This window comes from Schistocerca americana, chromosome 6 (genome assembly GCF_021461395.2).
Source record: "Schistocerca americana isolate TAMUIC-IGC-003095 chromosome 6, iqSchAmer2.1, whole genome shotgun sequence".
In the NCBI taxonomy this organism is placed as follows: Eukaryota; Metazoa; Arthropoda; class Insecta; order Orthoptera; family Acrididae; genus Schistocerca; species Schistocerca americana.
Window position 1 is genome coordinate 429,226,701 of NC_060124.1, and position 17,555 is coordinate 429,244,255.

General features: G+C 42.0%; 1 protein-coding gene across 1 annotated transcript in view; it reads left to right on the forward strand.

The window, feature by feature from the left end:
* Positions 1 to 17,555, forward strand: part of LOC124620188 — a 316,968-nt gene that overhangs the window by 238,548 nt on the left and 60,865 nt on the right. Inside the window, exon 2 of the mRNA XM_047146858.1 lies at positions 6,162 to 6,314. Coding sequence (XP_047002814.1) covers positions 6,162 to 6,314 — 153 coding nt within the window. The remainder of the gene's footprint in view (positions 1 to 6,161; positions 6,315 to 17,555) is intronic.

Genomic DNA, 17,555 nt, shown 5'->3' on the forward strand with positions numbered 1-17,555 from the left:
GCGACCTTAAGTGGCATGACCACATAAAACAATTAATCGGGAAAGCGGACATCAGATTCATCCGAAGAATCTTAAGGAAATGTAACTCATCCACGAAAGAAGTGGCTTATAAGGCGCTTATCCGCCCGATTCATGAGTGTTGTTCATCTATCTGGGATCACTATCAGGGAGGACTGATACAGGAGGTTGAGAAGATCCAATGAAGAGCGGCGCGTTTCGTCACGGGATCGTTTAGCTGGCGGGAGAACGTTAAGGAGATGCAAAACAAACTCCACTGACAGACGCTACAAGAGAGGCGTTGTACATCACAGAGCGAATTACTATTGAAATTTCGGGGCATCACTTATCAGGAGCCGGTCGAAGTGGCCGTGCGGTTAAAGGCGCTGCAGTCTGGAACCGCAAGACCGCTACGGTCGCAGGTTCGAATCCTGCCTCGGGCATGGATGTTTGTGATGTCCTTAGGTTAGTTAGGTTTAACTAGTTCTAAGTTCTAGCGGACTAATGACCTCAGCAGTTGAGTCCCATAGTGCTCAGAGCCAGCCACTTATCAGGAGTTGGACAACATATTACTTCCCTCCACATACATCTCGCGTATTGACTACGAGGAGATAACTCGAGAAATTAGGCCAATACAGAGGCTTACTGACAATCGTTCTTCCCACGCACTATTCACGAGTGGAACAGGGTTGGAGAGATCAGATAGTTGTACCGAAAGTACCCTCCGCCACATGCTATTACATGGCTTGCGGAGTATGATGCAGATGTAGATGAATACTGCTGAAATTTACGTGGACTGATTAGATAAGGAACGAGGAGATCCTCCGGAGAATCGGCAAGTAAACCAATATATGTAAAACACTGAAAAGAAGAAGATGGTAGAACACATGATAAGATGGTTCAAATGGCTCTGAGCACTATGGGACTCAACTGCTGTGGTCATAAGTCCCCTAGAACTTAGAACTACTTAAACCAAACTAACCTAAGGACAGCACACAACACCCAGCCATCACGAGGCAGAGAAAATCCCTGACCCCGCCGGGAATCGAACCCGGGAACCCGGGCGTGGGAAGCGAGAACGCTACCGCACGACCACGAGATGCGGGCACACATGATAAGACATCACGGAATAATTTCACATAGGTTGCAAGTGCAAGATGAAGAGATTGCCACAGGAGAGGTATTCGTGGCGGGGTCCATCAAACCAGTCAGAAATGTGATGACTCAAAAAAAATCCCATGTCACGCATGACTGACATCAGACATATTTATCTCTGTTTCGATCCTACATTTTGTAGGACTTCACAAGAATTAAAAGTCTTGCGGGTTTATTCGACTTACCAAAACATCAGCTCACTATAAAGGACGTTCAGACAACCCCCCCCCCCCCCCCCCCGCCACCTCCTTCCCCTATCTGAAGAATGTGATTTCACAAAACGGAGTATAAAAATGTAAAGAGTGAATTTCCGTTGCATGTTAAATTTGTTTCAATGTAGATTATTGTGGTAGCAACCATACTTGTGTCCACTGTTATATCCTCACACCAGACTGCAATTTTGTTGAAATAAAATAAATAAATCTTTTACGAAATTTAAAATCACTGAGAACTAAAGCGTAATGGGTCTCGTATTAGAGTAATTTTTGTGCCAGTTCTGAAAATGCACTTACATTCTATGAGTTTGTAACATTTCCGTAGTTAAGAGGGATTAAATATTCTATTTATGTTCTAGTAATATTAATGTAACCGATGCGTTCTGATTACAGTTTTATGCGTGGAACATAATTTTTGCCCTCTGGCATCTGTTAAATTAATTTTGCTTTTCAAATACAGTCTTTTAATTGAATTTGAATGTTAAACAACATCGTCATTAAACTTTTTCCACATTTATATCTGCATGCTAGTAAAAAGAGGACAAAGAAACTGAAACTATGAGTTGCGCAATGATGTAGACACTGAGAAGAACTTCAAAAATGTAATTGCAAAATCTCTTAACAAACCAAAACCAGTTAAGTGACCATTTCCACTTACAACTTATATTGTGCCACAGCAGAAACATAGAGCTGAACTTCTATAAAGCTCTGAATAATGAAAGAATATATTCGAAAAATTGCAAAATAGATAGTTAGGTTGTGAAACAGTTTCCCAATTTAGAATCCATGAAAAATTGAAACAATACTGATTTTTGCATATGAGGCATTGCTATAATGTATAAAAAGTGAGATCAGAATCATACTCAGATAAATTAAAGAAATACTTGAATCACGTGAACAACTCAAAGTTAAACTGGCACATACTTTTATAATTAATCGCAAGAAGAAAAAGACTTACTCTTTCTTCAAAATAAACACTGCCGTCGACTTCTAAATTAGAGATCTAAAAATGTCCTCAGCGACCTATGGAAATAGTTTTGGTGACTTGGAACGTCATTTTATAAGTTTTATGAATTCTCTTTAAATTCTGAATTTCGCTCAGTCCTTCTGTACCATCGATGTAATTAGCTGGTTAAGTGTTCCATAGATCCATTTACGAACATACTTGGAATTAGTCAGGTACTGGATACATATATGTGTTGGGTTGGGTTGGGTTGTTTGGGGGAAGAGACCAAACAGCGAGGTCATCGCTCTGATCGCATTAGGGAAGGACGGGGAAGGAAGTCGGCCGCGCCCTTTCAAAGGAACCATTCCGGCATTTGCCTGGAGCGATTTAGGGAAATCACGGGAAACCTAAATCAGGATGGCCGGAAACGGGATTGAACCGTCGTCCTCCTGAATGCGAGTGCAGTGTGCTAACCACTACGTATATGTGTATTAGTGTTAAATATTAACACGTATATTTGTATAAGTGTTAACAATAATAATGAACAGTTTTTTAGTTCTATTGTACAACTATACTTATATAGGTTGTCTTCAGGCATTATTGAGCGAGTCGGCCGAAGTGGCCGTGCGGTTAAAGGCGCTGCAGTCTGGAACCGCAAGACCGTTACGGTCGCAGGTTCGAATCCTGCCTCGGGCATGGATGTTTGTGATGTCCTTAGGTTAGTTAGGTTTAACTAGTTCTAAGTTCTAGGGGACTAATGACCTCAGCACTTGAGTCCCATAGTGCTCAGAGCCATTTGAACCATTATTGAGCGTAAATACGAAAAATACGTCAAGAGGTTCATTCACATGTTTCCAAGTTTAGCAATTAAACCAAGAGCAAAGGTAGGGGAACTTAATTGTTTGAGAAGCTCAGTAGTATGCTCTTCCAGTTCAAGTTTTCATCAATATGTACTCCCAAAAACTTGTAGCATTCTTCCCTGTTTACTTACTGCCGCTCATGTGTTATATTAATTGCTAGTATGACTAATTACTGTACAGAAATGAATACAGTGCCTTTTATCAGACTTAAGGGATAGTCCATTTTCTGAGAACCATTTAATAAATCTTTATAAAACATCACTTACAATCTCTTCTATTGTTTTCTCTCTCATGGGAAGATATTAACCCTAACAAAGTTTGAGTGGTGCCTACTTTCTGTAGGCTTTTTGGGACAGATTCGGTTGAAGCTGAGTCAAAACCTTCCTCAAAATTTACTGCACCGATACAATGTGGTAACTATCACTCACAGCCTCGTTCTATAACTTGGTTCACGACTTGAAACTACTCGTAATATATCAATTTATGAAAGCAACTTCGTTTCATTCAATATTTTACACCGAAAAAAAGACGCAAACACTGCCGTCTGTATTGCAAACTAACTTTGCCTGTTTCAGTAATAAAGAATGGGCACAATACTAGGCTCATCGCAAAAGCCATGGCAACCATTTTTTGTCTCGAAAATTGTATGAATTTAAAAAATTCTGAAATATATAAATGTACAAATATCTGCATATGTACACTACTGGCCATTAAAATTGCTACACCAAGAAGAAATACAGATGATAAAAGGGTATTCATTGGACAAATATATTGTGCTAGAACTGACATGTGATTAAATTTTCACGCAGTTTGGGTGCATAGATCCTGAGAAATCAGTACCCAGAATAACCATCTCTGGCCGTAATAACGGCCTTGATACGCCTGGGCATTGAGTCAAACAGAGCTTGGATGGCGTGTACAGGTACAGCAGCCTATGCAGCTTCAACAAGATACCACAGTTCATCAAGAGTAGTGACTGGCGTACTGTGACGAGCCAGTTGCTCGGCCACCATTGATCAGACGTTTTCAATTGGTGAGAGATCTGGAGAATGTGCTGGCCAGGGCTGCAGGCGAACATTTTCTGTATCCAGAAAGGCCCGTACAGGACCTGCAACATGCGGTTGTGTATTATCCTGCTGAAATGTAGGGTTTCGCAGGGATCGAATGGAGGGTAGAGCCACGGGTAGTAACATATCTGAAATGTAGCTCCACTGTTCAAAGAGCCGTCAATGCGAACAAGAGGAGACCGAGACGTGTAACCAATGGCACCCCATACCATCACGCCAGGTGATAATACCAGTATGGCGATGACGAATACACGCTTCCAATGTGCGTTCACCGCGATGTCGCCAAACACGGATGCGACCATCATGATGCTGATGCTGTGGATTCATCCGAAAAAATGACGTTTTGCCATTCGTGCATCCAGGTTCTTTGTTGAGTACACCATCGTAGGCGCTCCTGTCTATGATGCAGAGTCAAGGGTAACCGCAGCCACGGTCTCCGAGCTGATAGTCCATGCTGCTGCAAACGTCATCGATTCCATATTCTGCTAACAGTCATTGGATCTCGACCAACGCGAGCAGCAATGTGGCGATACGATAAACCGCCATCGCGATAGGCTACAATCCGACCTTTATCAAAGTCGGAAACGTGATGGTACGCATTTCTCCTCCTTACACGAGGCATCACAACAACGTTTCACCAGGCAACGCCGGTCAACTGCTGTTTGTGTATGAGATGTCGGTTGGAAACTTTCCTCATGTCAGCACGTTGTAGGTGTCGCCACTGGCAGCAACCTTGTGTGAATGCTCTGAAAAGCTAATCATTTGCATATCACAGCATCTTCTTTCTGTCGGTTAAATTTCGCGTCTGTAGCACGTCATCTTCGTGGTGTAGCAATTTTAATGGCCAGTAGTGTAAATGTTACATGTGGGGAGATATGGACACACATATAAAAATACAGTACTAGAAAATCATCCCACACACGCACCATGTTGAAGATACCTGTATGGTAAAACACAGTGTCCTGCTGCTTGAAGAAATCGGTAAGTGCCCGCCGCATATCGTCGTCCGACTGGAATCGTCGACTCTTCAAGGCTTTTTTAGAGGACCGAAGGCGTGATAATTGCACGGGCAGAGATCAGGGCTAAAGTGCGGGTGCATCAACCGCCCACTTGCTGTGGATGGGGCTGGCCTCTCAGATCGACCGGCGTCACGTGTCCAGTCACGACGAGCATAGACCTTGGTGCGCCATTCCACAGGGGTGGTTTCCGACCGACATGGTCAAAGGTGTATGAATTTCTAAGGGACCAAACTGCTGAGGTCATCGGTCCCTAGACTTACACACTAATTACACTAACTCATGCTAAGAACAACACACACACACACACACACACACACACATACATACATACACACCCATGCCCGAGTGAGGGCTTGAACCTCCGGAGAGAGGGGCCGCGCAATCCGTGACATGACGTCTCTAACCGCGCGGCCACTCCGCGCCGCTCGACCGACATGCTGCCGCCCCAAACACAGTCTTCATTCTCCGATGGATGCCTACCGTTGTTTGACCTTCTGCAGCCACGAACAGAATAACAGCACGGTGGTCCTGTTTGGAAGCATTTGGTAATAACACGATGCCTTTATACCCGCTTCGGATTCGATTGTACGCTGCAGCGATGCCCTCTAATGCCCCTTACAAAATTATCCCGGAAAATATTTCATGCACCTTAGGCAACGCAACTGACGTAATTCGAGCCTAGTGAGGGTAATTAAATTGGGTTGCCTTTCTTGAAGTGTATGGGCAGTCTTATTTTGCCCCCTATGTTCAGTACATTCCTGTTGCTCCGCTACCCATCAGTACGCCTCTTTGCCACTGCCCAACCCATTGTTGTGTTAGACTTGTAAACACGCCGCGCAGTAGCTGTACGTAGTGGACGGACCGCGGTGCTGAGCGGGCGGCGGCCTGTTGGCGTGTTGCAGAGGTCGCAGCACGGCGTGCTGTGGGTTCTGGACTGCGCCTTCAGCGTGCTCGTCGTGGGCAACCTGATCGTGTTCACGTGGCGCGGCGTCTGGACGCTGCTCGACCTCTACCTCTACCCCGACGACCAGCTGTGGTCGGCCATCGCCTCGCTGGTCAGTACTGTCTCATTGTAAGAAACACCTGTAGTCTAAAGGCTGTTGCTAGCGATCATCTTCACCTTGCGGAAACTACGAACTTCCCTGATTTCCAAATACAATCTAAAAACTCAGACATATAACCTTACGGTTTTACTAGCTTACGATCGAGTGATTCAAGGTAGAGCTGTGGAAATTGGTAGCTATACAATGCTGAATAAGGTATTAAGTACCCGCAAAAAATTTCCGATCGCCTATCACAGCCATGGACTCGCGGTTAAAGTAGGGATTTCGTTTTGAATATTCTGTTATATCGCTATTCTGATGCTACAAGTGTAAACATCTAAAAACTAAGCGCCTCTGTCGTATAATTGTCTGGTTGAAACTTTCTGGCAGATTAAAACTGTGTGCCGGATCGAGACTCGAACTCTGGACCTTTGCCTTTCGCCGGCAAATGCTCTACCAACTGAGCTACCAAAGCACGACTCACTCCCCCTCCTCACAGCTGTACTTCTGCCAGTATCTCGTCTCCTACCTTCCAAACTTTACAGAAGCTCTCCTGCGAACCCTGCAGAACTAGCACTCCTTAAAGAAGGGATATTGCGGAGACATGGCTTAGCCACAGCCTGGGGGATGTTTCCAGAATGAGATTTTCACCCTGCAGCGGAGTGTGCGCTGATATGAAACTTCCTGGCTGTGAGGACGGGGCGTCAGTCGTGCTTGGGTAGCTCAGTTGGTAGAGCACTTGCCCGCGCAAGGCAAAGGTCCCGAGTTCGAGTCTCGGTACGGCACACAGTTTTAATCTGCCAGGAAGTTTCATATCAGCGCACACTCCGCTGCAGAGTGAAAATCTCATTCTGAATTGACTGGTTGTTCACCTAGAGGGGCTTTCATAAGTATCCACAACAACACTGACGTGCCTTTACCTGCGACGGTTCCATTCGAATAGGCATCGATTCTTGGCCTGTCTGTGTAGCAATCAGTTCGCATTAGTTTACATTACACCGTGTGCATCTAGCAGTGTGTTTGTATACCTGATCAGGTTCATACCTTATTACCTCGTAATGAGATGGAAGCAGGAGACCGGAATTTAAAAACGTGCTGTAATTTTAACTCTGCGCCAGAGAGGTCGAATCGTTCACAGCGACTCCTAAAATCGTAGAGAGATGAAGACTAGTTAAAGATAGACTGATAATTTCCATGTTCCGGCCGGGATTTGTTAGACGTCTCGGTTTCAACGTACGCGCTTTGCCACTAGATGCGACAATACACCCAATAATCAACACTGTCGTTGTTGAAAGCGGTATCCTGTCATTCTTTTAGAGTGATTTACTAACGCTGTCAAAAAATAAGAAAATAAAAACTATACCAGAAATATCCATCGAGGATTTATAATACACCACTGATTAAGGATGGGGCTTCATACTTGCTTCTATTAGCAAAAAATTCTGGACGACTTTTTACTTCAGTATCCTGGATTGTATTTCGTTGTCATATTTACTTAGACACCACGTTCTACATATGCGCATTACGGTTACACACAGTTAACAGTTCCTCTCCAGATACCACACATAGTCCCTTAGAGGACGTTCTGGTCAAGAGACACGAATAATGGGAGAAGTTTAGAATTTTTTCATACAAGGACTGTTTTTATTAAAAGGGGATTTTACGACTTTATTATATATACAATAGTGTATGAAAAACGCCTTTTTGTCTCAGAACAAATTGAAAATGTCAGATGCAGACTTAGTCAAATTATGCGCCTCGTGGCCCGTCTCGGTTTGCGCGGAGAGTACTTCTGAGATAGAAAATAATTAAATTAGAATGAATTTGTGGGGGCATCACGATGGTGTTTTGAAAAATACCGCATAAAAAACGGGAGTCACTTAAAAACATGTCAATTTCTTGGCCTGTTTTTCTAAGTTTACTTTAAAATTCGAATACAGTAAAGCTTAAGCTAAGGCCCCCTTAATATAATTATCTTTCGTTTTGAGAAAACATCTAATGGATCGGTTAATTTGTGTCGACGCTCTAGAGCACTTAGCACTCTGGAAAATGCTGTTTTGTTTAGAGGCTGGAGTAAAAAAAAAAAAAAAAAAAAAAAAAAAAAAAAAAAAAAAAAAAAAAAAAAAACCTTCTTAGACCTGAAGATGACCCTGAGTGATCGAAACATGGAATCTAATCAGAAAATGTGCAACTGAGACGGAACAATAAATGAGAATTGTTTTAAAAATAAAACATTGTTTGAAAACTTACGGTTAATCTGCGATTTCACGACCATAGAGGCATCCTTCCTCTCCTCCAAACATATTCTGACTCTAAATTTGGAGCTGTATTTTTTCAGTCCGTGCTCTTTTTAATACTTAACATACTGAGACACTACTTGCTCCGCGGCGTCCACACGTTTCCTGTCAGATAACTCCGCGAAGTCGATTAAAGGTGTAGATTTCTAACACATTAATGGTCTTCAGAATAGATGAATAACCCTCGTGGAATACACGGCTGTACCAACAGTCTCCGCCGCACAGTGGCGACTTTTCGGTGCCAGTCTCCAAATGTATGCGTTGAAGCTCTCGTTCTCATTCTGGGTATTAGCACCGGAGAATCTTTTAAGCTAATCTTCAATGGACAGAAAGTCGTATACTGGTCGAAACTTTTCATGAAGTAATTCACTGAGCGCTTACGCCTGTCCAGGTTTCGGTCGGAGCAAGTTTCCATTCAACAGTTTCCTTTTGCAGGGCGTAATTCATAAATCTCGTGGAAGAAAATTACAAAACCCAATTTTCCTCATTTTCGACCAGAATCTCCAGTTAAAACCTTTCGCGTGACCGTGAGCGACATGAACGAATAAATGAAACCACAGTATGTGTTCACAATACATGCAAAAGTCCAGCTAACAAAGTCTGAATGCCTGCCAATCAAACCACCTTTTTTTTATTTTCTGTCATTTACACTCTCCCGCTATGTGCGTACGGACTGTTTCCGCGCTATCGTCTTCAGCCTTTGAAGAAAATAATTAAAAGAATGAATGGAAACCATCAAGTCTGATGAGATGCTGTGTGGTCTTCAAACCTGTAAGGATGATTACAACATTTTCTAGGGGCGGTGTTTGGATGATATTGAAGAGGAATTGTTAGAAGGAAAGGTGTGGCACGAATATTGGGAAGTGTTATAAACGAAAAGTAGGATTAAAGTTATAGAGGAAAAGGTGCTTCATTTGGCGTAGAAGAGGTTAGTTAGTTATAGTTCAGGACGAAAATATCATACTCGGGACACAGTTCGGAATCTAGGGACTGAAATCGCACGTTTATTGGAAACCACAAGTAGGAACATTTTTTATCGGAAATTAAAGGTGTAGATTACGACCTTGAAAAATAATTTGTTCAAGTGACAAGAATGGTGCATTATATGATTAAAGATACTGTTATGGATCTTTGTGGGTTGTTGTAAGAGGTAATTAGCTCTCTACAAATTATTGTTGCTGCTTACTGGTTTCTTTGTGCCAGTAGGCTAATGATTCAGTTGCATGAAATGGTTTGAAAGTGAGGTGTACGTACGTGTTTCTACTTTACAGAGCTTTACGTGTTCAGAGTATCTTAGTCCAAACTTTGTCTTTCACGCGTATGCTGAATGACAGTCAGTGAAGGTTAATTGTGTGCACAATTTCAAATAAATTCAGCAAAAAGGATTTCGAGTACTTGTAGAGGTATGATTGAGCTGTATTAAAAAAATCTGATTCACATTAAAGATGCAGTTCTTGCTTAAGTAAGACTACAAGTGACACTTTAGTATTTGACATCTGGCAATTACATCTTTCCAACGATTAGGCCTATATGGTACCGCGTTCTGAAAAGTACAGTTTCAAAGTTTTTGTGTGATATGTTAGATGCTATTTTCGATGGCCGAAATACTAATTTCAAAGTTAATATTTTCACTCTTGCACCCCAAATACTACGAAATTTTGACTTTGTTCTATACCGAATTTTGGAGCTATGCTTCGAGCAAGTGCACTTAAAGACACTGTAATATAATTGATTTCTTTTATTAAAAGCTGCGCTCGGTCAGAAATAACATCGCTATCACAAATCTTGTTACGTTTGGGGCAAGTGTTTAAAGTGCAGTGAAGTTTCCTGTACGAGAGTCTGATTATCCAAATACAGCCTACCTATTGCCAGTACTGAATTAATTTTCGCCGTTTCTTCTTTTGCCAGTACTGAATTAATGGCCACCGTTTCTACTTTTCATTTATTAAATAATATCTGTTTCGTCACACACAAATTTTATTCATGTACCATATAATACAAACTTCCAATTTCACAAACGTAAATTAACCATTATGTGCTCATAACATCTTTGGCAAAACGTTTACACACCGAAGTCGCCATAGTAGGATAAAAACCATACTCTGAAGTTAGTGCGATGTGTCACGAAACTATATTTTCGTAATACACAGGTATAAATATATAAAACATCAGCTATAGAATTTGTCTTCAAAGGTGGCAGCCGCTTTTGAGGCTAGTCGGCGATGAGAGAAGGAAAGTGGTGTCACAAAGTTAAAGCGTTTTAAAATTTTGTGGCATGGCGTTTTTCTCTTAATCTCACACATTCGTAAAACTTGTCAGGTAGTTCCAATAACTGAAGACAGAGTGTACAGTACGCACCACGTTTATTTCTTTTTCTTTCTTTTTTTTTTTTTTTTTTTTTTTTTTTGGAGACAGACACAGGTCATTTGTCACCTTTTAATAGCAAACGCCACAATGCAGCACTCGTTTCTAAGCACAGAGGTTGTAACATCATTGATTAAGGGTCGACCTGTGACAGCAATCGCAAAACTTGCGTACGGGCCGCTAGACGCCGCCGCGAGCGCTAAGAGTGCATTGCGATCGCAGGCGCACGTGTTGCGTGCGGGCCGCGAGGTGCCGCCACGAGCACAACCGTATATAAGTACCGACGGAGTTCGGCCAGCTCTCATTTTGTTGGAATCTCATTTTTGCCTATTCTCTTATTTGCTTAGTTGTTTAGCTCTTATTCATTTATGGCTCGTGTCATTGTGCTCTCCTTCAGCCATTCTGATTGTTTTGATTTACTCCCAATTGAGAAGTGCTCATTTCGGCATTTCACTTTTGTATATTTCTCATTTTGATAATAATGTGCTCCCTAGCTTTTTACAGTTGAATTGATTAACATAGTCTCATGTACTGTTTGTTCAGTTCAGCCTGTTCATATTTTGATGTTCTTTAAATACTGTAAGAATTATCGGAAGCATTTCTTCCCTTAAACTTGTGTAAAGTATTCTCGGTGTAGGATTTGTTCTGCGACACAGGTGTAAGGTTTTGAATATAAATCATATACGAAACTGTGCTTTAAAAGGTATTTATTTTTTCAGTTTGTACTACATCAGACGACAATTTTGTGATATGAGGGAGTAATTTGAGGGGCGAACCCATGGTAATAGTCTTAAGTGATCCCCTTTAAAAATAAAAATTTGTGTGACACTGAAAGACGTGACACTGTAGGCACCGAAAATTTATATATATATATAAAATTATACGTCACAAGGTGTCGTGGTATTCATCCAACCGTTTGAGGTTAAAATCCAACCTGCTTCATATAAAGAATAAATTCTAAGCTAACATAACCTGCTCGACCCCACCGAAAATTGTCGAACGAGATCGGGCGGACCGCGACCAAGCTGATGGCCGATGTTATCGGACGACCTCTGACAACGTCGTCTGAACACAGTCATAGGAACTGCTATTGGATCGGAACGCACAACTGTCATAATAATTAGATACATTGCGCCGTTTTCGATTTAATTAGCATTGAAGTTAGCCAATCAGGTCGCTGCGAGCACAAATTCAAGCATCCTACCAAACAGTGTCGCCAGAAGTATTCTTCATTTTGTTTCCTCACACCGAACAAACGTAACTTTTACTCACCTCGATTAAACTTTTCACTTCCTAAAAACGCACATTTTGAATGGTAACGAGCGTTGGAACAAGTGGTAAGTCAGGGAATGCTTGAATTTACGCGCGCAACGACGTGATTGGTTAATGTCAATGCTAATTAAACATTGACATTAGCCAATCACGTCGCTGCGCGCGTAATGTCTTGGGTAATGTCAATGCTAATTAAATCGGGAATGCTGAAGATTAGATGGGTAGATCACAAACTTATGAGGAGGTATTGAATAGAATTGGGGAGAAGAGGAGTTTGTGGCACAACTTGACTAGGAGAAGGGATCAGTTGGTAGGACATATTCTGAGGCATCAAGGGATCACGAATTTAGTGTTGGAGGGCAGCGTGGAGGGTAAAAATCGTAGAGGGAGACCAAGAGATGAATACACTAAGCTGATTCAAAAGGATGTAGGCTACAGTAGGTACTGGGAGATAAAGAAGCTTGCACAGGATAGAATAGCATGTAGAGCTGCATCAAACCAGTCTCAGGACTGAAGACCACAACAAAAACAACAATTAAATCGGAAACAGCATAACGTATCGAATTTTTTAACAGGTATTTCTCAGCACAACCTACCCTGCAAAAACTTTACAAGCTTTTGAGACTGTTTCTGACCACCCTGTATAGGTCCGTTACAAAGCGCTACGCCTCAAGAGGTCACGGAGTATATGGAAGTGTAAGGAAAAAGGGAAGTGTTAATAGTGGTGCCGTAGCAGGCCAGGTAGAGGCTAGGATCAGATATGCACTGGAGGGTTGGAATTCGATTTGTGAGAGACGTGCGACTGGTGAATAATTCCAGGTTTTTGAGGAGGTGTGAAATCTTTATCATGTGGTAGAGGAGGATGGAGCAAGTGGGTTAAAGATACGAAAAAAGAGACGGAGTGTATGACGCTCAGACATTTGGAGGCTGACGATAGTACGACCTATTTATTTATTTATTTATTGTTCCGTGGGACACATTAAGGAGAAGTCTCCATGGTCATGGAACGAGTCAATACATGAAATTATAACACGATTGTAGAAACAGACAAAATGAAATATAAGAAACATATTCAGTTGTAGATTGTAGAAACAGATAAAATGAAATATAAGAAACATATTCAGGCGACACGTCGTTAGTTTAAATAAAGAAAATCAAGAATTTAACACTGGAATTTGCTTAATTTTTTAGCTCTTCCAGGAGCTCCTCGACAGAATAGAAGGAGTGAGCCATGAGGGAACTCTTCAGTTTAGACTTAAAAGCGTTTGGGCTACTGCTAAGATTTTTGAGTTCTTGTGGTAGCTTATTGAAAATGGATGCAGCAGAATACTGCACTCCTTTCTGCACAAGAGTCAAGGAAGTGCATTCCACATGCAGATTTGATTTCTGCCTAGTATTAACTGAGTGAAAGCTGTTAACTCTTGGGAATAAGCTAATATTGCTAACAACAAACGACATTAAAGAAAATATATACTGTGAGGGCAATGTCAAAATTCCCAGACTATTGAATAGGGGTCGACAAGAGGTTTTCGAACTTACACCACACATAGCTCGAACAGCCCGTTTTTGAGCCAAAAATACCCTTTTTGAATCAGAAGAATTACCCCAAAAAATAATACCATATGACATAAGCGTATGAAAATATGCGAAGTAGACTACTTTTCGTGTTGAAACGTCAGTTATTTCAGATACTGTTCTAATGGTAAATAAAGCGGCATTTAGTTTCTGAACAAGATCCTGAACATGGGCTTTCCACAACAGCTTACTATCTATCCGTACGCCTAGGAACTTGAACTGTTCCGTCTCGCTTATAACATGCCCATTCTGTCTGATTAAAATATCAGTTCTTGTTGAATTGTGAGTTAGAAATTGTAAAAACTGAGTCTTACTGTGATTTAGCATCAAATTATTTTTCACAAGCCACGAACTTATTTCATGAACTACATTATTTGATAATGTTTCAATATTACACACAAGATCGTTCACTACCAAGCTGGTGTCATCAGCAAACAGAAATATTTTTGAATCACCTGTAATACTAGAAGGCATATCATTTATATAAATAAGAAACAGCAGTGGCCCCAGCACCGATCCTTGGGGAACGCCCCATTTGACAGTTGATACTTTCGGCCCAGTGGTATTAATTGTCATATTATTAGCTCTCGACTTATTAGTTGAGCACTGAGGATAACCTCTGTATATAAAAGTAAATGTCCTGAGTGATTCCCTGATTCATCATCGCCCAGCCCAAACCGCTAATGACAGAAACTTGAAATTTGGAGAAGGCGTTGATCTTACACTATAGGCATCGTTTTAAAAGTAATTTTTCCAAATTCCACAGCCAAGGGGTGAAATAATGGATGAAAGGTGTTCAGCAAACATGTCATTATTAAGGCAATCTTAAAGCGAGAACTACAAAAATTTGTATTTGATTTCTCGGTCATAAACAAAAAACAGGTGTTTCAGCCTTTTTGGAACTTCAGCACGTAAGTGGTGAGATAGGAGATGAAAGTTTTTATAGAAATATTTCATTAAATAAATAAATGTAGTGTGACTAGGGTCTCCCGTCGGTTAGACCGTTCGCCGGGTTCAAGTCTTTCGATTTGACGCCACTTCGGCGACTTGCACGTCGATGGGGATGAAATGATGATGATTGGGACAACACAACACCCAGTCTCTGAGCGGAGAAAATCTCCGACCCAGCCGGGAATCGAACCCGGGCCCTTAGGATTGACATTCTGACGCTCTGGCCACTCAGCTACCGGGGCCAGACAATATTTCATTATGAAGCCATTTAAAAATTTAAAGCTAAATTTATGAAAATTTGTATTCGGCTTCTCGGTTGGAAATCAAAAAAGAAACACGTGTTTCAGTAATATATTTTGAAAACATTACCGGAAAACACGTAAAACTTGTCTGATAGATAGTTAACATTCTGATCAGTCTTCATCGCAAGGATTTATTAAAAATTACCGTATTGACTTGTGGTTATTAATTTTTAATAAATATTGTGATCAACACTGATGAGTGTTTCATTTACTTGGTTGAGTTTTTTTTTTTTTTTTTTTTTTTTTTTTTTTTTTTTTTTTTTTACATTCAACTCCTCGGAAAAGACCGCGCTACTATGGCCCTAACTAGAGCGAAAAGTTTCGAAGGTGCTGCATGCTGCAATTTGGGAACTAAATCAAAGAAAGCTATTTAACAGTCAGTACGACAAATCGGCTCTGTCAGAATTGCAGAGAAAGATAAACGGCTCTTTACATTTTGTCTATAAAATTATTTTTGTTGTAATTACTGTGTAAACCAATCATTACTGATGACAAAATAGATACCACGTTTAAATACTATTCCATGTACAGGAATATCCGACTGAAATGAGAGAAATCAGTACCGAGTGTAAGACTGGCACTAATAACTACAAAACCACTCATCCTATTTGTCATTTTTTTTTAAATCCTTAGAGACCACACAGTCAACGCGAGTGAAGCATCGGTCACTAAGTTAGTAATATAGGCCCATATAACTGAAAATGTAGTTCTTAAAGTGACTGTGAAACACCCAAGGAAGTTTCTATCTACATTTGAGGACCTCTGCGCGGCCACGGTAGTTTCCACGATTCTCGACGGCCAGCCTAGAGACTTGGCAGCCGTCTGACGGCAGTGGTATTCATAGGCCTCTGGCAGAGGACACGGATCACTTGACCACTCAAGCGAAATGGAAGCCGGGAAATTTCTGTGCGAAAGCGTGATGGGTAGACGGGCCGGTCTGTTGCTCTGTGGACCGGACGGGGCTCGTTTACGGGACGCAGCACGGGGCCTCCGAAGCAGTTGAGGTCGTTACGGGAGCGTCCATCACGGCGGCTCTTGAGGAAGGTGACGTCCCAACTGGACACGGGCGCCCGTGGGCGGAACCTCAGAGCGGGGCGCCGCGCCGGCTTAAGTGACACACATCCTGCGCGGATCGGGCACGGCGCCGCGTCTCGCCGGGCGTAGGTGTGCGTCTAGTGGGGTCGGGTCCTATTTTGGAGGCGTATGTACGAAGGGGGTCCTGATAAGTCCTTCGCTGAATAAAGAAAAATATATCACGGGTTTGAGAAAATTATTTAATGAACATACACCCCCTTGAGCTCAACATATTTGCGACGTCTTTGCTCCAAATTCTTTGATCCATTGAAAAAAAGAAATCTTTCGATTGTGCTGCAAAACTCAGAAGCAATATTTCTGTCTTTCTTAGCGTAAAAATGGTTCAAGTGGCTCTGAGCACTATGGGACTTAACATCTATGGTCATCAGTCCCCTAGAACTTAGAACTACTTAAACCTAACTAACCTAAGGACAGCACACAACACCCAGCCATCACGAGGCAGAGAAAATCCCTGACCCCGCCGGGAATCGAACCCGGGAAGCCGGGCGTGGGAAGCGAGAACGCTACCGCACGACCACGAGATGCGGGCTTTCTTAGCGTACGGAAATAGTCTTCCATTGAGATGTTTCTTGAGGTTTGGGGCCGGTCGTTGTGGCCGAGCGGTTCTAGGCGCTACAGTCTGGAACCACGCGACCCCTACGGTCGCAGGTTCGAATTCTGCCTTGGGCATGGATGTGTGTGATGTCCTTAGGTTAGTTAGGTTTAAGTAGTTCTAACTTCTAGGGGACTCATGACTTCAGATGTTAAGTCCCATAGGGCTCAGAGCCATTTGAACCATTTTGAGGTTTGGGAACAGATGGTCTAAGGGGACCACGTCAGATAATTGGGGTGGACGTTTGAGGATTCCATACTAAATATCTGCCAATTTTTGCTTCATGACGAGAGCATTATCTTGCAGAAATAAGATTCCTTAGCTTTACTCGACGGTTGGAGACCAATTGTTGCTTCAGTTTATCGAGAATTTCGATGTAGAACATAGTGCTTTTACCATGGTATAAGTATTCAATAAGAAGGGTTTCATCTTTATCGCAAAAGACGGATGCGGGAAAGTTATCTGCTGATCTTTGTGTTTTGAACTTTTGTCTGTGGAACCGTCGTACCTCCTTTATTTATACTGTTCTTTGCTCTCTCTATCGTAAATATGTATCCTTGTTTCATCCATGGCCACGAGACGATCCAATTATCCTACGATCTCGGCGAAAATGGATCAAAATAGACTGTGAAGCGATCACTCCTTTACGCTTTTAGTCTGCACTGAGATGTTTGGGAACCCATTTGCCTTAAAGATTTCTCATGTCCAAAATCTCATGAATAATATGGCCCACACGTTCTCTGTATATGCCCAGGGTCTCTGCTATCGCGCAGTGGTTAGCACACTGGACTCGCATTCGGGAGGA